The sequence below is a fragment of the Penicillium malachiteum genome, assembly GCF_028827825.1.
Source record: "Penicillium malachiteum strain IBT 17515 chromosome Unknown utg000002l:1.0-8849297.0:1.0-8852440.0, whole genome shotgun sequence".
Classification (NCBI taxonomy): domain Eukaryota; kingdom Fungi; phylum Ascomycota; class Eurotiomycetes; order Eurotiales; family Aspergillaceae; genus Penicillium; species Penicillium malachiteum.
In genome coordinates this window covers 2,391,359-2,415,731 of record NW_026643095.1, presented here as the reverse complement: position 1 = coordinate 2,415,731, position 24,373 = coordinate 2,391,359, and the positions used below count along the sequence as shown (strand labels likewise).

The following is a 24,373-nucleotide window of genomic DNA, read 5'->3' as shown; positions in this document are numbered from 1 at the left end:
TTCTTGGGCCTCATAGCTCTCATTGAGCTTCCTCTTTCTTTCTAAATTTAACTATGGGTTTGCCTCTCCTTTCATAAACCCCCCCACCTTATCACCCACAACCTTGGAAAATCCACTCGTTCCTTTTCCGTCCGTCGATCCTTACCTTTGCGCCGGTGTGACATGTAATCACACCGGGAGCAACTTACAACATTAATCTCGATCTTTTCAAATCCCTTGCTCGGTGTGATGGCTACTACTAGCACCGCACCGCTTAGTGCCAAAAGCAAACTCGCCGGAGCTTCGCTGAAAATCACTCCTTCAAATTCCCCCGTACTCCGGCCAGGGACCCGATCGGTCAATAAATCCCCCCCACCAATCGTCACTTTCGCTTCAAACTGTCCTAGGGACAACCACTACCACCCCAAATGGATTCTCGAGTCATGATCAGAGCAAAAGCTTTGCACTATGTGCAGGCTCAGCTGCCGTACTCGCCGAGCTGGACGACGATGCCAACCTAACCCAACGATTCTTTCGAGCTCGCCCCTCAGCGACCAGTGTGAACCCGACTTCCTCCTTTTATAATCAATCGACCCCTCCTTCGACCCCAGACCCTCGCTCGCGCTCGCTTTCCCATATTCGCTCCAATCCTCACCTCAATGTACCCAATGGCTCTCCGTCTAGCGACACCGCGGACGGTGGGAGTCCACGCGCCTGGTCATCTCGTGAAAGAATCAAGGCGGTTACCAGTGTCTCATTGAGCCCGAATGGGAGATTTTTGGCGGTCGGAGAGGTTAGTTCTCTCTGATCCATGTGTCTGTCACTATCTGCATGCAAATAAGATCTAACATGGCCCAGACCGGATATAACCCTCGAGTTATGATTTTCTCTACCGCGAAAGATGCCCAACCTGACGTACCTTTGTCAATTCTCTCCGAACACACGTTTGGTGTCCGAAGCATTGCCTTTAGTCCCGACTCACAATACCTAGCGACTTTGGGTAATATGAACGATGGATTTCTCCTGATCTGGTCTATCAACCTCAAGAATGGATCAGCAAAGCTGCACTCAGCTAACAAGTGTACCTCCTTCATCCGAGATATGTGCTGGGTGGGTCAAGCGCTCGTTACCACTGGTGTGCGTCATGTCAAGGTCTGGAGACTTCCCATGTTGCGTCCAGTCTCCCCCACAAAGTCTCGATTGAATCTGGATGGAGGAGGGCCTTCACCAAACCCGGCTCCAAAGGCTCTCTCAGGGAGGAACTGTTTGCTTGGGGCTCTGGGGGACAGCACTTTTACCTGTGTATCAAGCATTTCTGATCAAGAGGCTGTGCTTGGTACCGAGTCCGGCGCAGTATGTCTTCTTGATGACCGAGAAGGGTCTCAGAAGTTGTGTTTCATAACTCAGCTCGGATTCGGTGTTAGTTCTTTGGCAATTGATTTCGACCGAGAATCCATCTGGCTAGCTGGCCGGGGGAGAAAGATGCAGCGTGTGTCATTTGAGTCCCTTCGAACTGCGCCATCGGCCGCACCAATGTCACCTGCAAGATCTTTGAAAAGCGCACCGGACAAGCAAAGCAAAGCACCTGCGATTACTTGCATGGGATCCCTTTACTCCCATCTAGTTACAGTCGAGGCAACCCGCGAAATCCACATTTATCCAATAGATTCCTTGCAAGAGGAAGGAGAGCAAGAAAATGGCCAGACTTCGATGCATGCCCATCGTGATCCAGTTCTCGGCATTCGGGGCCTCACGCAGCCCAATGAATTCGCAGCCGACTTCTTCTCCTGGTCGCGCAGCGGGTCCGTCAACTTTTGGGATTCGCGCGGTAAATGTCTCTCCTCACAGACCGTCTCACTCGAACAGGCGTCTGCTGTTGACGAGGACGTGGCAAATGAGATGAAAGTCCTTCGAGCGGCTGATAAAGGAGCCTGGTTCGTTTCTGGTGATAAATTTGGTGTCTTGAAAGTTCTCGCTGGCAAACCATGGACCCCCGTCAGCGAAGCTCGCGCTCATGGTGCTGAGATCACTGATATCGCCATATATGAATCTCCTGATTCTTGTCTGATAGCGAGCTCTGGCCGAGATCGTATGGTGCAGCTTTTTGAGAAAACCGAAGATACCCTCCAGCTGATCCAAACGATGGATGATCATGTGGGGGCAGTGGGACAGCTGCTCTTCATGGACGATGGTGAGAAACTTCTTTCAAGCTCTGCAGACCGGACAATTCACATCCGGGAGCGTGCAACCCGAGAGGAAGATGGAGCAACTTCAGTCGCATATCTCATCTCTCGAATTGTTACTCTGAAAGCATCACCCGTCTCTATGACGTTTTGCCCCGACGATTCCAATACACTATATGTATCAACAATGGATCGAAATGTGTCGAAATTCGACGTACCATCAGGACGACAGTTGCACTGCTTTCGGTCATCCGACACCGAGGCAACTGATGCTGTGATCATGGGATCATTAACAGTAACCTCTGAAATTCCGGGCCAATCTCCAAAACTTTTGCTTGGGCTTTCCAGCACTGATAAATCAATTCGTGTCTACGATCTGGAAAGGGACTGTTTGCTTACCGGGGAGTTTGGACACACTGAAGGAGTGAGTGATCTTCTACTGCTGGACCAGCCAGACGACTCAGACAAATCGATCATGAACCGCCAAGTGGTATCTGCCGGCATAGATGGCCTTCTGATGATTTGGAACTTGGCTGTACAACCTCAGCCATCTCCTGAGCTCGGACAAAGTGGCCGCGAAGACGAAGGGCCTGTAAAAGAGGTGACCGCGGCAAAGCCACCTCTACGCAAGGTGCTCTCGAGAAGCGAACTTGCCGGATTTCGACCTGAGAATCCCCTCGGCACACCAACCCCAGTTCGCGAGCTGTCCCCGACTTTGACAAGGAGAATGTCAAAACTTTCCTTGACTCCTTCAACCCTCAAGAATCAAGCAGTCACCGAAACACCATCTCCTCCGAATCGTCTTTCTCCTACTTCTTACACCCCCATTGATCAGTCTCGTCGCTCTCCTTCGCCAGTGAGCCCAAAGTCGAGACTCTATTCCAGAAAGCCCAGTAGCGTCAAGAGCACCAGTCGCCGCACGTCGCTGGACTTCAGATCACGCGGGAAGACGTCAACTCGCAGCGATTTCGGCAGCCTAGAAACCTCCACAGAGCAATTGTGTCGAACTCTGCGAGCGTATCGCAAAAAGCTCAATGGCTCCTCGCAAAACATCCAAGCTCGAAAAGATCTTGAGCGTGAACTGAGCCTTACCCTTCGAGCCGTCAATTCGCGTTCTCTCAATAGCGACGAGAGTACTGAAACCGAAACGGACAGCAGCGGCAAAGATATGGAGCGCAAGCAAAGCTTTTCATCTATTTCTTCCAGGTCTCCTCATCAACCACGCCATATGCCCTCGACTCCATCCTTGCGCAGCCGAAATCTACCAAAAGTTTCCAGAAGTCACTCTTTTGACACCACTGCTGAAGAGTAATCGTTTTTCATATTTTTCCCCTTTGCATGGAAGTGGCTGCGGCTCTTCTCATTAGCAGCTGTTACTACTCTGGCTTGAATGGTCTTGAGTATGACTTTTGCTATCATGATCATTCTCCATTTTTCCACTCTCGCTAGATTTGCATTTTCTTCCTGCCATACCTCTTATGGATTTCAAGTTCCTTTCCCCTTGCGTTTCTTTTTCTCAGTTTGCCACCTGTTATTGTCCACTCTCCCTCTCCTTGTCTTTCCATCTTAAAGGGAGGCCCTTTTATCACTTCCGTGCCCGCTGCCCGGCGGGTTTTATACTTCTGATGATACCCATATTACTCTAGCTGGCCCATGCCATGTATCCAGAGCCTACATTATTATTATTTTTTTTCAATCTCGTATTAAATCTTTTTTTTTATTTTTTATTTTTTTCGGTTAAAAATAACTTAAAACCCGCCCTACTCGGCCATAACAACGAAACAAAACAAAAAAAGCACAGACAATTTGGTTTTCTTTTTTTCTTTTTTTCCCCTCCTCTTTCTTAGACCAACCCCTCCAGCCGTCTTTTGAACAGCTGGACGAGGTTGGCCCCGTCCTCATTCTCCATCTTCTCTGCCAACTTAATGGCCTTCTCTGCCCACCGCTTGTAGTCCTCGTCCTTCTCCTCCGAGTAGAAGTCCATGGCCTGGTTGAACGAGGCCCTAGCGAGGTAGGCAAGCTCGCTAGGTGGGTACACCAAGTTATGGCAAACCGAGTGACCCTCGGTTTCCAAAGCGGCACGATGCATTTCCTGGTGTGTGGAGCTTCGAAGGTACTTTCCCTCATCGATCAACGTAAGTGCCTGGTCCAGAACGAGCTCGGCAATTTCGAGATATGAAAATGTGCCCTCTTCGGAATTGGCTCTAGCTTCCATATTGTGAGGTCTGCTTTCGAGGTCGAAATCCTCAGCCAATGAGGGCACTCGGTGAAATGCTGAGCTTCCGTCGGTACACAGCTCAAAAAGAACGTGCAAGAGGTAAGGGATAAAGTCCGTCATCCAACGAGGGAATCCTCTGCCTTCCCAGAAACCGCAGAACACACGCTAGTAAACTTTGGATTAGTCAAATTTCTCTCAGATATGACGGAGGTTATACATACTCGAATCATGTAGACCTTCATCTTTCGGGGTAGGTCCATTCTCAGGAGGAGGCTCATGACCTGTCGGCATGTATCTTCAGACTGCAAGTAACAGGACTTGAAAAGGCCTCGTGCAGCCTCGGGCCAGTCCCGTAAGAAGAAAGATGCTTCCATGTAGGCAACCCACACGTTCATCTCGGGGCTGGATCCTTCTGGATAGAGTGCCACGATTCTCTGGATTCCGAGAGAATTTTCCATGCTATTGACCAAGTTCGAAACTCGACTGTAGTGCCAGGCCTATGCGAAGTTAGATGATATTTTCCCCTTCTGTATTTGAGTAATTCGGGACAAACATACCGGCCCATAGGGCTCCGAATCATCATCAAGTCGAGCAAGGGCGGTATGTTTGGCGAGTTGGAGAAGGAAAAGTCGGCATTTGTCATGCTCTATCTGTGTCAAAGTGCCCGTGGGCACTGTTCCCAGCCAGATGGGTGCCGTACCATAAGCTCGTGAAAGCTAAGAGAGAAACAAGTCAACAGAGTTCTGGGAAGTATGTGAAGCTTTGACATACCGCAGAATAGGCGGTTTCAAGTCTGTCGCAAAGGGCAAACTTTGAGTTCTTGATTAGTATCCAACTCAGGTTGAAACACTTCTGACAAATCCATCGAACTTCGTCCGCAGTGTAATACTGCTCTTCGGGACTTGCGCCCTGTCGGAGGCGGTTCGCCGCTAAGAACTGTTAGTCGAAAGACCTCTCACGTTATATCATAGGTATGATGTGTCGTACCGATTCCAAGGTGATGAGCCATCGTGTCTGGGATGCCTTGCTCGAGATTCCCTTTCTTAATCTCAACCGACAGAACGTAAATGACGAGACTAGAACTTGATCAGTCTTGAACAGGACTTTTCCATGTTGGGAATCATGTCTTACAGTGATGACTTCTTTTCAGCAGCGCGCAAAGAAGGTGACAAACCATCATCATTTTCAATCACAAGTCGATGAACAAATGAACACATTTTGTAGATAGCCTTCATCACCTCGGAAAATCTGCCTGTGTCATGTGCTGCCATTACACAGCCCTGAAGATAATCAACTTTGTCCAGGTCATGTGTGTCGAGCGTGGGATAGATTGAGAGGTGGTTCTGACAGGCACATTCTTGTACAAATTAGCTGGATACTCACATCGATCAATAGAACCAGGGCCCACTTACCATCATCGTTGTCGATATCGCATGTATGAAGGTGGACTAAGTACTGCAACCACATAACTTTCGGGTCGAGTTCACCGGATTCAGGGTCTAGATACGGAGATATCTCCTCGATCACCTTTCGCGCAGCTTCAATGTCCATGCATTTCAGAGAAGATGACACATATTTTCTAATCTCGGATTAGCAAAAGGGCCTTCCAAATGGGCAAAGGAATATACTTCTTAGCCTGGTCTTTGTTGAAATCCGAGGCCTCAAGGAGCAGCATCGAGCTGGCATCGATCAGGAATCTGCACCATTTTTGCGCGTTGAGAAATTGACCCGTACTGAACTGTGTGTCCATTTGTTTCCAGACAAACTGTAGAGAGGGGAATTTGTAAGTCTCTTTTCCATCAAGATTCTGGGACAGGTCATCTTACTGCCATAGCCGCATGGGCTGCAGCCTGCCTCAGTGGCTTCACGCCTTTTTCATGCAAGGTTTTGGCTGCTTCAGAAATTCCTGAGACTTTGTCTTCTTCAGGTGCGCCTGATTCGGTCGCCGAGCAAGCAAAGCAGAGGAAACAATGCTCAATCAAATCATCTTCACTCTCTGCCAAACGCAGGACCAGCTCCTTGAAAGCTGAAATCTCAAATGCTCCACTGAGAGAAAGTCAGCATTCCAGAAATGGACAAAAAAAATATGAAACGTTAAAAATACCTGTCCGGTGCAGAGAGGTTGATGTAAGACATGATCCTGCGTTGATTGTTAGTACAGACACGTGGGTTCAAGGATGATGTGATGACTTACAAGTTCACTGCACTCGCCGTGAGTTCCATTGTGGTGGAGATTTGGTTCAAAACTTTTAATTTTGGTCAGTGTCTAGAAGAGCTCGAAGGGGATACTTGAAAAATAGATACCTGTGAAATATTCTTGGATGTCAGGTAACTCAGGTTTGCCCATGTCGCGGATCACATCCAGTTGTAGAAAGAGAACGGCATGTTCGGTTCCGTGATCCTATTCACAGTTAGCTCACAGGTGCACAAGAATCTTAAACCCTTGAGATCTGACCATTTTGAGGATTTTGAGATGTTCCAGAAGCTTTTCGCGTGCCTTCTCTGTCTTTACTGCCAGATATGCTCGTACTAGATAAACAATGTTAGGATCAGTTTGACAAGTTGCACTCATATGAGGGGGGAGGAAGGTGAAGGATTGGAGGCGCTCACCGAGTGTGTGTCGCAGGGTCAGACCAACGTGGGCAGGAATTTGCTCTCCTCTAGTCTTATCTTCATTGCAATCGTCAAACAAACGCACTGCTCTTTGCAACCATCTGATTTTTAATCCTTCTCCAGGAATAAAAAGTGGGTCACATGCAATTTCGTAGCAGGTCTCGATCACCATTTGGGTATTGTTAATGGATTCCGCTGGGGGTAGCTGTGAATAGTGATACTCCGCAAGGTCCGATCGACAGTCAATGCAAGACTAAGATAAGTTAGTTGCACTCCTATAGTATGGCGTAGTAAACATGAACTTACCAATTTCACACGCAGCATGCAGTACTCTGCATTAAACGATTGAAACAAGACACTGTCAACAGAAGAAGATAACAATCGCAAAGCTTCAAGTCGGCTAGCCGCAATTGTCAGGTTTCCAAGAGCCAACTTTAGTTCCAAATTTTCTAAACAAGCGTGAGTTAGGAACAACAGCAATTGGCCTAGGCAGGGAGGGAAAAGAAATACCGAGCAGAAAGCGAACCGTTGGAAACACCGCTTTGAGGACCCTAATATGTCCAGTAATAGTGTTTGAGGTTCCTCTATTGATCATAGAAGCAGCAATGCCTTGCACTAGGGAAGTTAACATCGGGTTAGATGGTCCAGACCATATCAAGCAAAGGTAATAGAACATACCTGCGCTGAGAGACTTTCGCCTGGTTTTATTACCGCCGCACTGGATTGAAGCCTCTCTACACGCATTCCATAAGTTGGTTCCTGGCTTGTCAAGCTCGGGCTGATAGTCGGTTGATGGGCTCTGTTGGACATCCTCTAGATAAGGATCAAGTCTTCTGCCCTTGAGAAGAGGAAGGATCCCATTGATGAGACCCGCTTCGATTGCGTTATCGGAGGAATTCTTAGACACTATGATCTGCCAGTCATGAATGGCCCCTATTAAGCTTGTTGTTTAGTGTTTATTTGGGGTACCTAGGCACGCGCCAACACATAACACCGCACAACAAAGATCGGTTGCTCGTACCTGCTAGTGCAGCCGCCCGGTCTGCCTTCTCCTCAGCAGAGGCCATTTCGATGATTGATAGTCGTAATAAAGGAAAAAACAGTCAAAACAACAGACTCCAAATGTCAGTTCAAAATCCTCATAAAATACGAGCGAAGGGTGCGGAGAACTGGGAGTGGAGCGAGAGACGAAGTGAGAGGAGGAGAAGTGATTGTAAGAGAAACGCGACTAGTTAAGCGAGAGCAAACTACGCTGCGAGAAATACACAAGCTCTCACTCTGCCCTATCGTATTTCCTAGTGAATTTTCTTATTTTCAGGCTACTAATTAATAGTACGGTTATTATTATGGAGGATAGGTAGTGCATAGATATATCGTATCAGGACTTCATATAGTACTACTAGTACATGCCCGGAGTGGTATAGGGGGGGAGGGGAAATACGACAGATTAGAGCTAATTGTAAAGATATTGAGTTGTATAATTGACTGCATAGGTAAGATCGATAATCTTTTATATCAGATTTATCAATTCTTTCAATAATACTTGCCAAATTGAACGGCAATTTTATACATCGTGTAGAGTACAAAGTACTTGTAAGTGGATCCTCAATGTCGATCCCGCCTCCACCGCGAACCGCTAACCGCTAACCGCTCCCGTTTGTTTGCGCTTGACGCGTACTTGTACTCTTCAACCCTTGTCATTCCCCCACATCTTTGTTGCGATTGTTTATTCCAAATCATGCCTCCAAAGCGCAAACGTTCCGGTGATGATGATGGTGAGAACGACTCTCCCAAGCAATTTGCCTACCTGAAACCGCAAATTCGTCGCGTCCCTGAGAAAACCATCAAATCAAAATGGACAACTCTACCGGAGCCGGTCCAGGAGAATGTCCGCGAGATGTTTCACGCGCTAGAGCGTCCTGTGGTTATGCGCCAGCCGAATGAGAAGAAGCGTATCGAAGCCCAGAGTGCAGTTCAAGCGGTGGTGCGAAAGTATGTTCTTTTTACCCCCAAACGCAATACAGGGCCAGCATTGATACTGATTCATTAATAGTCTAGGGAAACGACTACCACGCATGCCATTTCCTCCTATCACAAAAGACTCCAATTTTGACTACGAATCTGCGTTAGATGAACACGTACGAGACTCTTCCATGATGGCCTGACGAGCATTGCTAATGTCTACACGCAGCGCACACTTGAGGCAAACTTGGCTACGATTAAGGATAGCAGCGATCTTTTGAGAGCTGAAATTGCCAAAGAAGAGGCACTCCTGGCGAATGAGAAGAAAGCGTTACAGCAGATGGACAAGAATGCGAAGCGTGCAGAGGCCGAGCGAAAGAGACAAACGAAAAATGTAGGAGCGACCCCTGAAAATTGTACGTTCATTATCACTGATATGATTTATCTCTAGGAACATCCGGTTCTCCGACGCTTAGACGAACTACCTCAGAGCTCCAGAACTACTGAATTTGCGTTGGTAGACACGAAGCCCAGCCAGGCAACTCTTGACGAGGTATGGATTCTAAATCAAATGCGCGTCTCGAGTGTGACATGCTAACTAAAATTATAGCTTGATGTCGATCCTGAGATCCAGGGACTGATGAAGCAACTGCATGGTCACCTTCAATCCATGCAGACCAATACCGCACCGCTATCAGGGCTAAGGGACGCACTTGTTCGCTCCCAGGCGGCACTAGATCTCTTTAATGGGTCCAATGATTGAAAATAACCGGCTGAGAATCATGAGAATCTTCACTACGAGGCTGATAACCTCACCGCGAAACAGAAGCGACGAGCCTATATGTGGCAACTCTATTCCCTATGTGATCGGGTCGCAATACGAGCAGCAATCGGGGTCACAATTTCCCGTTTCCCGGCCGATCTCACATGTGAATCTTACTCGCATTGAGACGTCAGATCCGTCATCAGGACGCCGCAAAACGGCGATTCACGGGATGGCCGATCTCACAAACCCCACCTAGTGGGGTTTACATCAACCCCAGTCCATTTCTCAAAGGAGGTCCAAGCGGTTTCGGATTGATGAAGCACTGGTAACCATGTGCATTCCTAAAATGGCGACCTTGTTCAGAACACATACTGGCACCTTCGACACAGGCTAAAGAGCTAATTTATAATAGCTATGAATTTCCGAGTGACTGTTACTGTTCCTCTATACCATAGAACATAATGTTACATTGCATGTATCTTATTTAATGCTGTGTATGGATTCTGAATCATGATACAGATTTAGCATAAGATAATAAGCCCTCTGAGGGGATAATTCTTCGACAATCCATGCATAATGGATCCACAAAAACCACCAATCGCCATCATGAGAAATGACCATGAAAGTGATAAAAGTCCGCTCAAACACAAAATGGTATCTTGTTGCAAACTGAACGCCCTCTCGCCAACCTGTAGGCCATGAATCTGCCTACCCGTAAACCGCTAAATCAGACCAATAACAGATAGATAAATAAACAAACTTTTATCTTGGCATCACAAGACCATTAATGCTTTTCATGTCGGCCAGCTGACGCTGAAGAATCTCATTGCCGCGAAGAAGATCCTCTAGCCAATCTGCTGCCTGTGTAAGCATAGCACTCTTGCTGAAGCCACCGCTTCGGAGGCTAGGAACCAAGATACAAAGATCATCGAAGCCTTGACGAATAAGATTGCGTCGCTTTTGCTCAGAAAGGATATGGTTCGTTCGCTTCTGTTCCTCAGAGAGGTTTTCTCTTGGCGCCCTGCTATTGGACTGGATACTTGACTTTCTAATCGCATTGGTTGAAGCCCGTCGACCTCTGCTACTGCCGGATGTGCGCGTTTTGCGACCAATCATCTTTATTTCATCTTCATCTGAGATCGGGTCTTCTTTGATTATCTTTTGGCGTTTGCGGGGTTGTGACGTATCCTCTGAATCCAAAGCATGAATACTGGTGCGGTGGGCATGGCCGCCTGAAATATGGTCTGGGCTAGGAGCCCGGGTGTTGACCGCACTATTCTGTCGTTCAAAGCAATCGAGATGATCCAAGAGTTCTCGGGTGCGAGTCTCTTCATCAGGTTGATCTGGTGGGGCCACATAGCCCTGGTCCATAAAACTAACATCTGTGCCCCATTGCAGAGAGCGGGCCTTTCGAGAGGGATGTTGATCTGCGGGGATAGGGTCTCGAACATCAAAGAGCATTTCAGAAGTGTGATATCCTGTTGGGAGGCGGCCACGAGAAGGAGATGAGACAGCGGGTTGTTGAATAGGGGCAAGTAAGGAATTGCGCCTGGCATGGGTATTGTTAACATGAAGAGGCTGGGTTGTAAATGCTTGCTGGGCCAGCGCAGATCCAATTTCCGGCCCATTTAGGCCGCCCTGGTAAAGCATCGATGCAGCTGCATAAATATCATGCCCCGCCGTATGACCTCCTATCAAACCAGGTTTGCCAAGGCCGTGTTGCTGGAATGAAGGTTGTGACAGAGACGTTGTCGAACCCTCGAAGGTGGGAGGTAGTTCATCGGTCCAATCAAAAAGACCGGTACCCTTACTTTGTTGCGACCGAAGCCATATATCATTCGTAAAGGTATTTGCATTCATAGTCGTAAAGAAATTATCAAGCATATTGGATTCATTATCGTCAAGGAGAGAGGGACCTGGAGGTAAAGCGGGAGCTTGTTCGTAGGGAGTGTCCATGGGGGAAAGAAATGCATCTATATGTGTGATTAGAGCAGTTCATTCCCAGGCTTTTCACTTATGTCTAAAACTCACAGCCAAATGGGCCCGGTGGCGGCGAGTTGCGCCCGTTTTGGGCGACTTCCGGGACAGGGCCATTCATCCTTAGAGCTTGGTAAAAAGAAGACACGAGAGACAGGATTGGTCTGGATTAACAATAACGCGCTCTGATAATCAAGAGCTGTGTCAACCAGCACAATGTGATCATGCCTTTATGATTCTCTGAATCCCCACAATCGCTAGTATGTTTATGGTGATGGACTAGCGACTGGCAAGGTGAAAACGATGAAACAGAGAAGCGCACAAATAAAAGATACTCTCACAGAGAGACGCGACCCCAAACCGTGCAGTTCGGTGATTCCAAATGAGAGATAAACAGAAAAGCTGGGGAAGAGGAAGGTGGAGTTGATCATTATGCGCATCTCTCACTTGCCTCAATCACATGTGAATTTTCCCGGTCGCGTGACGTAATGGTATTACCAAAGTTACGAGTAAATTACGGCCAATCTCCCTGCTGACAGGGCAAATGATACCGCCGGGGTTGAATTAAGATACATGCACAATACATCAATAGTACCTTCCATATTGGTTGTTCCTTCTATCTGCACGTCGAACTATTCATGTACTTTATACCTAAGACATATCTTGCCCCATTTCATCTACAAAGATTCTTCACTTAATCTCTGGATCATAGGACCGAAATTCGGAGTTCTTCCCATTCATCAGATCACCAAAGAAAGAGAGAACACTACCAGGGACTAGGCAAGGACCACTGTTTCTCCGTGTCTTAGGATCTCATCCGCGGTCAGCTCGGCATCCTGGAGAAAAGGATCAAGAGGATCAGATCTTTCCCCCATTTGGCATTTAATCAGAGTCATTTGGACCGGCCTTCATATTGGTGTCCCCGCATAACCAAGGAATTGTTAGCGACACGGATGATCTCTCCCCATAATTTTCTGCATTGTTCACCCCTGAAATACAGTACACTTGATGACTGCGGGGATTCCTCCCTTTCAGGAACCGAGGTCTAATAACCTTTTACGACAACCAAGTTCAAGTCTTTGGACGCGTTCCCTATAAGTTATTCTCTCGTCACACAGATCCACAGTTGATCGGAGGAAGCAAGTCCAAAAAGAGAAGAAAAAATAAGAAAAGGAAAAAACAAAAGAAGAAAAAAGGAAAAAACAAAAGAAGAAAAAAAGAAAAACAAAGATCGTGCAGCTGCCATTGACGCAGGATACTACCCAATTTTTTCGCTGGTCACCTACCCTCTCTTCCCTAAAAGCTTCTGCGAGATCTAACACAGATCTCTGATTGGTGACCGTTGGACCGAATCCTACATTGCAAAGAACTCTTTGACGCGCCTGGTCCAGCCGGATAACTCCCCGGCGCCCGCAATGCTTAGTCGAGACTCTCTGCGGATCATGACATGAAGGTTCCTGACGCTATGGAACCTGCAGCCCGGCTTAGTAGCGGGAGCAGGCACTGTAGAGCCCAGATCCTCAAACCGTGAGTTCCTCCTGATTCCCCTGCTAGTGGAACCAACGATCTACTCGTTCTGAAAGAAGCCTTTTTTTTCTTTTCTTTTTTGGGGGGAAACAAGAGCAGAAAGGTTATACTTCTCAAAAAGCAGCAAGCTCTGACTTTTCTCGGTAGTATTATCCGAGCTTACGCTTTGGGATATCTTTCATCTATTACGCCCAAGATTGTATCTTATACTCGACATCTTAGAGACAAGGATCTCTCCACCAAAGAGAAATTGCAAGAGGTATGTTGCCACGGTACTAAGTTTTGAGATTTCTCTGGCTATTTGGAAAACATCTCACGTCTCTTAAGGAGATCCCTTCCTCACCATACACCAGGCACAGTCATTCTGTGGCTGTCCGAAACAAACAATTGCTGATACTACAAACCTTATAGTTAGCACAAGTTCTGGCCGGGCCTCTGCGCCTGAGCGGGTTTCCAACATTCTGTGGAGCCCTGATTGGAGGTTCGACCATCTTGCCGACCCTGCTGTACCAATTGTACGCATGGATCATAGTAGGTTCTAAGGGTCACATCCGTATCTCCCAAAAAGGTCAACGGCTGCTTCGATTTGCCGCCGTGTTTATCTCAGCGTGGTACAGCTTCCAACTTTTAAACAAAAACCGCTCAATCTCGCGGCAACAAGCCCAGACTAGAAGAGCCTCCTCCAGCCAGCATGATTCCTCCAATTCTCCAGCCAATAGTCTCGAGCGTCCGTGTCCGGAGCTGGCCGGGAAAACAATGGATCTGACCTTATTCACTGTCACGAGAGCGGCGGACGTGATAGCTTGCATGGCATGGCGCCGATGGTATCGTTACCGGAAGTCCACGAACCGCTGGACAGTCATAGAGACTTTTGCACCTGGCCTAGCGGACGCTGGTGTGTTTGCTTTGAGCGCTGCCATAGTGATGTGGGCCTGGTTCTACTCTCCCGAAAGGCTACCACGGACTTACGAGAAATGGATAGGAGGAATAGCTAAGGTGGACACTCGGTTAATCGAGGCCCTTCGTCGTGCCCGCCGCGGGGTATTTGTATATGGAAAAGATACCGGCCAAGCGCCTCTTCTTGAATCTATGTGCAAAGACTACAATTGGCCCGAGGAATGGGGAGACCCGGCTAAGACGGCCCCTATTCCATGCGAGATGGTACACATGGGCTGCGGTCCCAATTGTGAGAAGCACGCATTGTCACGTTTTGCCAAAACCTTCAAGTTTGCCTGTGCAACCTACATCCCACTGCAAATTGTCTTCCGCTTTCGGAGGATGAAGTCCCGTGCTGCACTAGGCCGTGCCATCTCCGACGCTGCCCAGTCATCAGCTTTCCTCGCCTCATTTGTGAGTCTTTTCTACTACTCGGTTTGTCTAGCCCGAACGCGGCTTGGCCCCAAAATATTCGACAAGGACACTGTCACTCCGCTAATGTGGGACTCCGGTCTTTGTGTTGGGGCTGGATGTCTCATGTGCGGTTGGAGCGTACTGGTAGAGAAAACGCGGAAGAGACAGGAGTTGGCACTCTTTGTGGCACCTCGTGCTGCGGCCACAGTGTTGCCACGGTTGTATGATAGAAAGGTATGTCCAAGCCTCGCATTGCCCAGATGAAGATGGTTACACATAGACGAGCCATGCCCCCTCTCTATTTCAAGCCTCTGAAATGGTGTGGACTGCGGCCGATTCCAGATTGTCACGCGGTGCTAATAGCTTTTCCCTTCCTGTTTCAGTATCAATACCGCGAATGCATTGCCTTTTCCATCAGTGCTGCAATCATATTTACTTGCCTCCGAGAAAACCCACGCATGATCCGAGGAGTTTTCGGTGGCATTGCGACGAGCGTGTTGAGTTAGACCAGCCGCCTGGGGAGTCCTCGTTGAGAGTGTCTCATATGTCTTATTACAACATTATTGCAAGCAAAGTGATCTTGGCACCTTACTGATCTCCTCGATGCCTCATTTCCCACTTATGTGATTTTACAGCACTTTTCCTTCTTGCATGTTATCTCACGACTGTATTATATGCATTTCTAGACACTATGACTAGGGCCTTCCAAGCTCAGCAACTTGAATTAATCATAATTTTTATATTTGAATTTTGCCCATGAGATGAATCCCTCATGTCATTGGTCCTATTCGAGTCCCCAACGATATCCAGCCTAAGATACTCTTCGTTCTTAAAATGACATGCATGCATCGGTCCAGATGTATGTAGAAACTCGAGCTATCAAGGAACCTCTTATCGATAAGACATGTCACGTGGGTTACCCGATAACCGACGCCAACCATATCCATCCGACGATGCAATGATTTCCCTTGAAATCCAAGAACCATGTTTCCACGATTGTTCCCCTCATTGGGGGCCTGCCAATTAGGAGGGCGTATTCCTCCGCGATCAATATACCTGCAGAGGGGTATATTTGCTGCAGAGAAACGATACTTCTCAAGGAATGCCTTCTTGCACCAAAAACAGCATGCTTCCTCCGCACCATTCAATACCCCCCCAATCGAAGGAGCGCAATGCTTCTACTCTGTGAGAATAATCTGAAGTTCGCCAGAACTCAAGCAAAAATGATGAAGCTCTAACATGATACCAGGTACTACACCATCAGTCTCATCCTAGGAACTGTAGCACTTGCCTACGGCTCCGTTCCCCTCTACAAAATGGTATGATCTTGATTTCGTCAATGACCTAACGTCGCAAGAAAAATTCCGTCCTAACTGTCTGAAACTTTAGATCTGTCAACAAACCGGCTGGGGAGGCCAGCCTATCCTCACCCACCGAGTTGGTGACGGCGACACAGCTGACCGCGTAACTCCAGTCACCGACTCACGCCGACTGCGCATCACATTCAACGGCTCCGTATCGGACGTCTTGCCCTGGAAGTTCACTCCACAGCAACGCGAGGTCAGAGTGTTGCCGGGAGAGACCGCACTGGCCTTCTACACCGCAACGAACAAGGGTCCCAACGACATTATTGGAGTTGCAACATACAGCGTGACACCTGGTCAAGTTGCGCCATATTTCAGCAAGATTCAATGCTTCTGTTTTGAGGAGCAGAAGCTCAATGCGGGCGAGTCGGTCGATATGCCCGTTTTCTTCTTCATCGATCCAGATTTTGCTACGGATCCCAATATGAAGGGAATTGATACTATCACATTGTCCTATACTTTCTTCAGTGAGTAACTCAGTCATTTGCTATACCATGGACTGCAGCTAATGCAAAACAGAAGCGAAATATGATGATAATGGGGTTCTGAAACCCATTGCATCATAATCTCCTTGACCACCTCAAGGATGCTAAAGGTTATCGAGTTCTACGAGGGGAAGATACCCCCCAATCAGGACAAGAAAATAAGCGACCATGATCCAACCGCTACTTCTTGTTTCCTTTTCCCATCTCATCTCCACACATATTGTGTCTGTACCATAGATTCTAGAAGTCAGGTTGAACTTCAACTCATGTACAAGAAGATCCTTCAAATGTTACAAAATATCAACGTAATTGGTTCAAAAATAACACTGAAAACCTACCCAATCGCAGGACTTCATTTGAAGTACTGTTCCAACTTGGAGTGATTTTATCTATTCTGCTCTATCTTCACTCTGGTATAACTTCCGAGTCGTCCTGCACTTGAAAGCCCTGTGAATGCTTCCTACCGCTATAAATGCAGCACCTGAGCAGAAGTAGTACCATTTTCTAGATAATTCCAGAATATTAAAATCATTCAATCCTCCCAAAAAGCATCTGTTCCCCATGAAAATGTCTTACTTAAAATGGATTCCATTGCATGTCTTGTATGTAGTGTCAAAGGCTGAATGGACAGAACGCACGGGCCACATGTTAATTGGTCGCGCGTTTTCGACGCGTCCTTTCCGCTCTCGCATTTTCCAAAGCTCATACCTACCACGATCGCTCTCATTAAGATTCAAAGTATTCAAAATTTACACAATGGCTTTGCTCGTCGATAAGTTGCGCCCAAGGTCGCTTGATAGCCTCACATATCACCCTGAGTTATCAGATCGCCTTCGATCATTGGTGAGATCTCCCTTGCACTCACAACACCCGCACTAGCTAATATTCGAGGCATTACCTATAGGCGCAAAGCGGCGACTTCCCTCATCTCCTAGTCTACGGTCCTTCAGGAGCAGGCAAGAAAACACGTATTATCGCCACACTAAAAGAGCTGTACGGCCCCGGAGTCGAGAAGATAAAAATCGACGCTCGAGTGTTCCAAACGACTAGTAACCGCAAGCTTGAATTCAATATCGTCTCATCCGTCTATCATCTTGAGATCACACCCTCAGATGTTGGCAACTATGACCGTGTCGTTGTCCAGGAACTATTGAAGGAGGTTGCTCAGACACAGCAGGTGGATCTTGCTGCAAAGCAGCGCTTCAAGGTGGTTGTGATTAACGAAGCCGACCACCTCACCCGTGATGCTCAAGCCGCCCTGCGTCGAACCATGGAAAAATACAGCCCGAATCTGCGATTGATCCTCTTGGCCAATAGCACATCTAACATCATCGCTCCAATCCGTTCTCGTACCCTGCTGGTCAGGGTTGCCGCTCCCACTGAGGAGGAGATTTGCTCGGTGCTCCGTATGGCTGCAAAGAGAGAGGGTTGGACTGAGGCTGAGGGACTGAACCAGCGGATTGCACGGGAGAGTCAACGGAATTTGCGCCGTGCCTTGCTAATGTTGGAGTCTATCTATGCACAGAAGTATGTGATGGTTTACATGAGCCTTGTTTTGGGTAATTTGAATGCTAATTTTTCATAACACCACAGTGAAAAAGTAACCGACATGACTCCAATTCCACCTCCCGACTGGGAGGCCCTTATTTCTATCACTGCAGATGAAATTCTTGCTGAACGTTCACCTGCTCGGTTATTGCAAGTCCGCGCTCGCCTCTATGATCTTCTAACCCACTGTATTCCCCCGACAACTGTTCTCAAAGTATGTTGTGAATTCTACGGTACCAATTAATATCTTCTAACTGTTGTGTGCATCAGACTTTGACTTTTATGCTTGTCGCAAAAGTCGACGATGCGCTCAAGCCTGAAGTCATCAAGTGGTCCGCCTTTTATGAGCACCGAATCAAGCTGGGAAGTGTGAGTGTTTCACCAAATAATTTCAATCATTCTGGAAGACATCGCTAATGGTGATTGCAATGTAGAAAGTTATTTTCCACCTCGAGGCTTTCGTGGCTAAGTTCATGCGTATCTATGAGAGGTTAGTCTTGAAAAGTTGAATACTCGTGACGCATATTGACTGCTCTTTAGTTTCTTGATGGGCATGATGGACTTCTAAGCTCACACTGCACGAATGATGATTTGTACACTAAAGACCAAGTTGCCAGTACTGCGACAAAAGTCAGGAATAATATCTGGCCTATGCTCGCTTCTAGGGCAAGCTTGTCTTTTTATTTTCTCTCCTGGCGTAAAAAGGTGCATTTTGGTCCATTGGAAAGTTTTGTCACGTCTTATCATTGAGTAATAAAAATCCTAAATACTATGAGCATGAATTCAACCTCCGAGTGTACTATAATGTACAACCTTACAAGACATTGCATCCATTGAATATGTCCAGGATATGGCAATCTTTAGTGATCTGTCAATGGCATGATGTAAATACTAAATTGCACATGTCCAGGTAAGAAAAGCTTCCAGACTTACCATGGTCCTACTACGTCATCACATGTGCACAAAGTCATCTTCCATATAAGAACGCTTTGCCTCCCATGGAACTTTGCAAAAGACAACGAAGATATTAAACCTGACATTGCATACTTCTGATATTCAGATTATCATAATCAAAGATGTCCGACGACCCACGACTCATTGATATGGAGCCAGGTGGAGAGAGCACTCAGTATGTATCCACATCGTTTCCCATATTCATCCCAGTTGCTCAAGTGACTAACCTCTGGACATAGGTATGAGTCGATTCGAGAATTTACAATCCCACCTGCGAAGCAAATCGGGCAACTGGGCGGTATGTTCAATGGATACCCTTAGCCATCTACAACAGTTGTTTAATCAGCCTGGAGCTGACCATAAGGCTTCCTTCTAGTCGGTGAATCGCACACCAAAAGCCAACTCAAAACCAAGCCGGTTTCCACGGATTCTCCCGCTTCAGGTGAGGAGAATGAGTTGGCACAGAAATTAGGAATGGGAATAATCAAACCCAGTCAAGGTAGGTGTAAAAAGAGATCCTTGTCTTAACTCCTAATATAACATGAAATTTGCCTAAAGACCCGCAATTACAGGTCTCAGGCATGGAAAAAGCTGACAGTAATATACAGAAGATCTTGATTTCGACAACGCAAGTGATGCAGCTGCTGCAAAGACCAGGAGACAACAGGGGTATGGGCCCGGCTCCGGGGTCGGGGGATAGTTCGGCACAGAGAGGAACCGAGTCGGAGAAACATGATGACAAAAGTGATGGGTGAGGAGGTGAATCTATTTATTGCGCGGGAGGAGAAGAGCTGGAGGAAGCACTTTGAGGCGGGTTTTGGGTTTCGTTGGTTCCGAGTGGAGGGCTTCTGCGAGCCCGCTTGAGGGACTCGAGAGTCACACCGTTACCAAGCTTGGTGATTCCGACAACTGGAGGATCGTCTTTCTTAACAAATTCCCAGAGACCTGTGATAGGGTGAGAGTTATTAGTATGTTTGATTCTCTTACAAGATAGGGCAGATTGTAGTCGGGGCAATGCAAACACTTACCAGGCAACTTGTGACCAGCCAGACGGAATGCCTCCCGGGCAACTTTCTCGTGAACATCTCCCTTCAACTCGAATACAATACGGCTGACGGGCAAACGAACAGTCCAGTAGTCGAATTTACCCTTGCCCTTACCCATACGCTGCTCATTACCCTTGGTGTAGACACCGATGTTGGCAGCCACGCGCTTGTAAAGCTTGTAATTCATTCCTCTCAATCGACGCTTAATGGTCTCCTCAGCAATTTTGAGGGCTGAAGCGGGCATTCGGCGATCGTGGTCCTTCATGCGAATACCGTAGTCTCCCCACACAACTGTTGTTCCTCGTGTTGATCCTCCAGTGGCGACATGGGGGCGACCCTTAGGCGACTTTGATCTCTCAGCAAACTTAGGAGTAAGCCAATCTTGTGTGCGAGATGTGTTGGAGAAGCATCGTGCCAATGAGAAGGTCGCTAAGGATCCCGATGACAGACCTAGAGAAATTAATGATCAGTCCATGGACAACTAAGGAGCATTGAGGAGTGGGAATTATTTCATACATGTTGGCCGAATACAGGCAGACAAAGGCCCAGTGAACATCTTGATCTGAGGGCCCATTGTGATTAAAGAGGGTGACGATTTCAACATGGTCATGGAACTTGGCGCAAGATCCAGAGGCACAATTCGATGCCGAACCACGCTAGACCGAATGGGGAAGAAGTGCTCAGCACGTGACCATCGCGTTTCTTACGTCAGCCAAATCACGTTCCCGTCGCGTCAACGTGAATCGTCGTCACATAGCTGCCTTCGCCTGCTTTCGTTCAAGATCCCCAATCTGTCGGTGTTCTGTTGACTGATACCCCGCCGCTCCATGTGATCAACAGCATTCAAAGATGCCCTCAGATATTAGAAGCTTTTTTGGTGGAAAGCCAGCTCAGAGCTCCCCTGATGCACCAAAGTCTGCGAAGAAAGAGGTAAGCCGTCAACTCTGTCTGTTTCTTCGACCATGGAATTAGTCCAAAATTCCGAGATTTTTGTACCACACGTATAGAATTTATGGCTAACTTGAACAAATTAAAAAGACTCCTTCTACTGCTAGAAAACAACGTATGGACATGTCGTCATTCAAGTGTTCGCCCTAAGTCACCTAAGTCACGGTTCTAATCATCCAGCAGGCAGCAGAAAGGTGGTAGAGGATAGCGACGACGATGAGGAAGTTGCTCCAGTCAAAAAATCAACCCCAAAGGCAAAGCCAAAGACTCAACCGTATGCCCTAAATCCATACCAATTCATCTGCTCGTCCATGATTATCCTAATCACCAACCTCTTTACAGAAAGCCCGAAGAAACAAAAACAGAACCCACTACTACCTCGGATTACTTCGCAAACTCCAGCAAGAAACGCGGTCGGCCATCCAAGAACGAACCCGCCGACCAGTCACCTGCCGAAATCGAAATTCCAGCCGTGAAGAAAGACGCTGATAAACGATCTCCTGCAAAATCTCCGGCCAAGCCTGCAGCCAAGGGAAAGGCTACGGCAAAAACTCCCACAGAGGCTCCATCAAAGGCTCCAGCAAAAGCTTCCAAGAGAGCAGCATCCAAGAAGGCCGTAATCGTCGACAGTGATGACTCTGACGAAGCTATTAGCGATGACGATGATGACTTTGACGGAGGTGACAGCAATGACGATGACGATGACGACTTCGAAGCTGCCGACAGCGAGGAAGACGAAATCCAAGAACCCGGTTCTGATGATGAAGACGACCTGGAAATAGTCGAAGTCAAACCAGCATCTTCATCTAGACGGTCACAGAAGAAGACAGCTGTTGTTGATGGAGATGATGATGTCGTGATGGATGAGCTACCTTCACCACCACCCAAGACAACTCGACCCAGCCGAAAGCGCAAGTCGGAGGCTGTAGATGAAGACATTCCGTCACGTTCCAAGGCCCAGAAGAAATCTACTTCTCCCGTTGCCAAGCGACAAAAGGCCGCCCCGAAAAGCAAAAAGGAGGAAGACGTACCTGAGAACAAGGAGATTCAAGCCATCTTTGACAGTATTCCGACTATTGAGGCCCCGCCACCACCTGGAGCTACCGGTGAGAAGGTCAAATGGCAATTTGGCCAACAGCGCAATCGCACGCCACCAGCGGGTGGATCTAAAGACATCCCTGTCGGTGCTGAAAACTGCCTGGCGGGATTGTCTTTCGTGTTCACCGGTGTCCAAGAGACCATCGGTCGTGAAGAAGGCCAGGAGCTCGTCAAACGCTATGGTGGGAGAGTTACTGGTGCCCCTAGCTCCAAAACCAGCTACGTTGTCCTAGGTAGTGAAGCGGGTCCTTCGAAGCTCAATACTATTGCTAAGCATAAACTCAAAACAATTAACGAGGATGGTCTTTTCGAGCTGATCCGCCGTTTGCCTGCCAATGGAGGTTCTGGAAAAGCCGCTGCAAACTACGAGGCGAAACAGAAAGCAGACGAAGAGAAGATGCGAAAGATGGCAGAGGAGATGGACGCTGAGGAAAAGAGAAAGAAGGAGGAAGCACAGAAGAAACAGGCGAAACAGACTTCGACTCAAGCTTCGCAACCATCTCAAGCCTCACCGGCTGCCCCTTTTAACGATCAGCTTTGGACCACCAAGTATGCCCCGACATCTACAAGCATGATCTGTGGAAACAAGGCTGCAGTTGAGAAGATTCAAAATTGGTTGCGTGACTGGCACAAGCATGCAAAGGCGAACTTCAAGCACGGTGGAAAGGATGGCAGTGGAACTTATCGCACGATCATGATTCATGGCCCACCAGGTATCGGTAAAACTACAGCCGCTCATCTGGTGGCCCAACTGGAAGGATACGACGTTGTCGAATCCAATGCCAGTGATACCAGAAGCAAGAAGTTGGTTGAGACTGGTACTCTTGGAGTTCTTGATACTACATCTCTCCAAGGTTACTTTGCCGGAGTAGGCCAACAAGTCGACAGCAAGAAGAAGAATGTTTGCCTGATCATGGACGAGGTTGATGGTATGTCCGCGGGTGATCGTGGTGGAGTCGGTGCATTGGCAGCTATTGCGAAGAAGACTAGCGTGCCACTGATTTTGATCTGTAACGAACGTCGCCTGCCCAAGATGAAGCCTTTCGACCATGTCACATTCGATGTGCCCTTCAGACGTCCTACGGTTGAACAGATCCGAGCTAGACTTCGCACTATCTGCTTCCGAGAAAAGATCAACATTCCGCCTCCTGTTCTGGACAGCCTCATCGAAGGAACGCATGCCGATATTCGTCAGGTTATCAACATGCTTTCTACTGCCAAGTTAGACCAGGAGAGCCTTGATTTCGACCAGGGAAAGCAGATGTCAAAGGCATGGGAAAAGCACATCATTCTGAAGCCTTGGGACATTGTCAGCAAGATCCTCAGTGCCCAGATGTTCTCTCCAAGCTCCACATCTTCCTTGAACGACAAAATTGAGCTCTATTTCAATGATCATGAATTTAGCTATCTGATGCTACAGGAGAATTATCTTAAGACTCGACCGACCCTTGCAGGAAGTTATCGTGACAGAGAGCAGAACCTGAAGCTCCTTGAACTAGCAGACAATGCTGCTTCAAGTATCAGTGAGGGCGACCTGGTCGATCGCATGATTCATGGAACCCAGCAGCAATGGTCACTCATGCCTACCCATGCCGTCTTCAGTTTCGTTCGACCAGCCAGCTTCCAATACGGAAATATGACTGAAAGAGCATCTTTCGCTGGCTGGCTTGGCCAGAACAGTAAACAAGGTGAGCCAAAATTATCTCAGGTCAACGAACTTCATCGTGCTAACCCTCAATCTCTCAGGAAAATTGACACGCTTTGTTAAGGAAATCCAAGGTCACATGCGCCTTCGGACTTCTGGCAACCGAGACGAGATCCGCCAACAGTACATGCCTCTTCTTTGGGACAAATCCGTTCGTCGCCTCATGGATGAAGGCAAAGAGTGTGTCGACGATGTCATTGATTTTATGGATTCCTACTTCCTCACGCGCGATGACTTCGACGCGATGATGGAATTGGGACTTGGACCAATGGATCAATCAAAGGTCAAATTGGAGACACAGACTAAAGCCACATTCACACGTCTCTACAACTCACGCTCGCACCCCTTGCCTTTTATGAAGGCTAGTCAAGTTGTCGCGCCGAAGAAGGGACCAAAGGAGAAGCCCGACATTGAGGATGCAATCGAAGAATCAGACGAAGAGGAAGTCGTTGAGGAGGCTGCTGCTGATGATGAAGAGGAGCTTGATCTTAAGAAGGACAAGTACGTCAGCCAGCCGAAGAAGAAAGCTGCAAAGGGCGCAGCTGCGAAGGGTAAAAAGGCAAAGAAAGCAACCACCGAGGATGATTTCATTGATGATGGTGACGAGAAGCCTAAGAAAGGCCGCAAACCCAAGGCTAAGGCCTAAAGAA

The 24,373-nt window shown here is 47.7% G+C and overlaps 9 protein-coding genes across 9 annotated transcripts; 6 read left to right on the top strand and 3 right to left on the bottom strand.

Moving 5' to 3' along the window:
- Window positions 1–828: 828 nt before the first annotated feature.
- On the top strand, window positions 829–3,474 carry N7483_003946 (WD40 repeat domain-containing protein; the record flags this gene model as incomplete). The annotated part of the gene is made up of 1 exon (XM_057087383.1): window positions 829–3,474. One exon carries the CDS (start codon window positions 829–831, stop codon window positions 3,472–3,474), a length of 2,646 nt encoding a protein of 881 aa, XP_056947212.1.
- A 531-nt stretch (window positions 3,475–4,005) lies between these two features.
- On the bottom strand, window positions 4,006–8,060 carry N7483_003945 (uncharacterized protein; the record flags this gene model as incomplete). The annotated part of the gene is made up of 18 exons (XM_057087382.1): window positions 4,006–4,545; window positions 4,602–4,877; window positions 4,938–5,096; window positions 5,152–5,309; window positions 5,368–5,456; window positions 5,512–5,737; window positions 5,793–5,959; window positions 6,009–6,145; window positions 6,207–6,426; window positions 6,485–6,520; window positions 6,575–6,626; window positions 6,685–6,781; window positions 6,836–6,909; window positions 6,991–7,246; window positions 7,300–7,442; window positions 7,504–7,608; window positions 7,672–7,926; window positions 8,015–8,060. The coding sequence occupies 18 exons, from the start codon at window positions 8,058–8,060 to the stop codon at window positions 4,006–4,008; spliced, it is 3,036 nt and encodes a 1,011-aa protein (XP_056947211.1).
- A 671-nt stretch (window positions 8,061–8,731) lies between these two features.
- Window positions 8,732–9,718, top strand: N7483_003944 (uncharacterized protein; the record flags this gene model as incomplete). The annotated part of the gene is made up of 5 exons (XM_057087381.1): window positions 8,732–8,985; window positions 9,047–9,131; window positions 9,185–9,349; window positions 9,407–9,508; window positions 9,566–9,718. The coding sequence occupies 5 exons, from the start codon at window positions 8,732–8,734 to the stop codon at window positions 9,716–9,718; spliced, it is 759 nt and encodes a 252-aa protein (XP_056947210.1).
- Window positions 9,719–10,483: 765 nt separating this feature from the next.
- N7483_003943 (basic helix-loop-helix domain-containing protein) lies at window positions 10,484–11,819 on the bottom strand (the record flags this gene model as incomplete). The annotated part of the gene is made up of 2 exons (XM_057087380.1): window positions 10,484–11,694; window positions 11,753–11,819. The coding sequence occupies 2 exons, from the start codon at window positions 11,817–11,819 to the stop codon at window positions 10,484–10,486; spliced, it is 1,278 nt and encodes a 425-aa protein (XP_056947209.1).
- A 1,344-nt stretch (window positions 11,820–13,163) lies between these two features.
- N7483_003942 (cytochrome c oxidase assembly protein) lies at window positions 13,164–16,471 on the top strand (the record flags this gene model as incomplete). Its single annotated transcript, XM_057087379.1, has 8 exons — window positions 13,164–13,225; window positions 13,373–13,484; window positions 13,637–14,809; window positions 14,959–15,069; window positions 15,603–15,760; window positions 15,825–15,894; window positions 15,965–16,389; window positions 16,459–16,471. The coding sequence occupies 8 exons, from the start codon at window positions 13,164–13,166 to the stop codon at window positions 16,469–16,471; spliced, it is 2,124 nt and encodes a 707-aa protein (XP_056947208.1).
- A 709-nt stretch (window positions 16,472–17,180) lies between these two features.
- On the top strand, window positions 17,181–18,540 carry N7483_003941 (replication factor C subunit 5; the record flags this gene model as incomplete). Its single annotated transcript, XM_057087378.1, has 6 exons — window positions 17,181–17,267; window positions 17,329–17,951; window positions 18,018–18,186; window positions 18,243–18,341; window positions 18,407–18,462; window positions 18,513–18,540. The coding sequence occupies 6 exons, from the start codon at window positions 17,181–17,183 to the stop codon at window positions 18,538–18,540; spliced, it is 1,062 nt and encodes a 353-aa protein (XP_056947207.1).
- Window positions 18,541–19,048: 508 nt separating this feature from the next.
- N7483_003940 (uncharacterized protein) lies at window positions 19,049–19,626 on the top strand (the record flags this gene model as incomplete). Its single annotated transcript, XM_057087377.1, has 4 exons — window positions 19,049–19,101; window positions 19,166–19,224; window positions 19,303–19,425; window positions 19,535–19,626. The coding sequence occupies 4 exons, from the start codon at window positions 19,049–19,051 to the stop codon at window positions 19,624–19,626; spliced, it is 327 nt and encodes a 108-aa protein (XP_056947206.1).
- A 69-nt stretch (window positions 19,627–19,695) lies between these two features.
- Window positions 19,696–20,546, bottom strand: N7483_003939 (mitochondrial 54S ribosomal protein uL16m; the record flags this gene model as incomplete). The annotated part of the gene is made up of 3 exons (XM_057087376.1): window positions 19,696–19,871; window positions 19,955–20,422; window positions 20,489–20,546. 3 exons carry the CDS (start codon window positions 20,544–20,546, stop codon window positions 19,696–19,698), a joined length of 702 nt encoding a protein of 233 aa, XP_056947205.1.
- A 275-nt stretch (window positions 20,547–20,821) lies between these two features.
- N7483_003938 (replication factor C subunit 1) lies at window positions 20,822–24,369 on the top strand (the record flags this gene model as incomplete). The annotated part of the gene is made up of 5 exons (XM_057087375.1): window positions 20,822–20,902; window positions 21,011–21,035; window positions 21,101–21,194; window positions 21,263–23,706; window positions 23,765–24,369. The coding sequence occupies 5 exons, from the start codon at window positions 20,822–20,824 to the stop codon at window positions 24,367–24,369; spliced, it is 3,249 nt and encodes a 1,082-aa protein (XP_056947204.1).
- Between the last annotated feature and the right edge of the window lie 4 nt (window positions 24,370–24,373).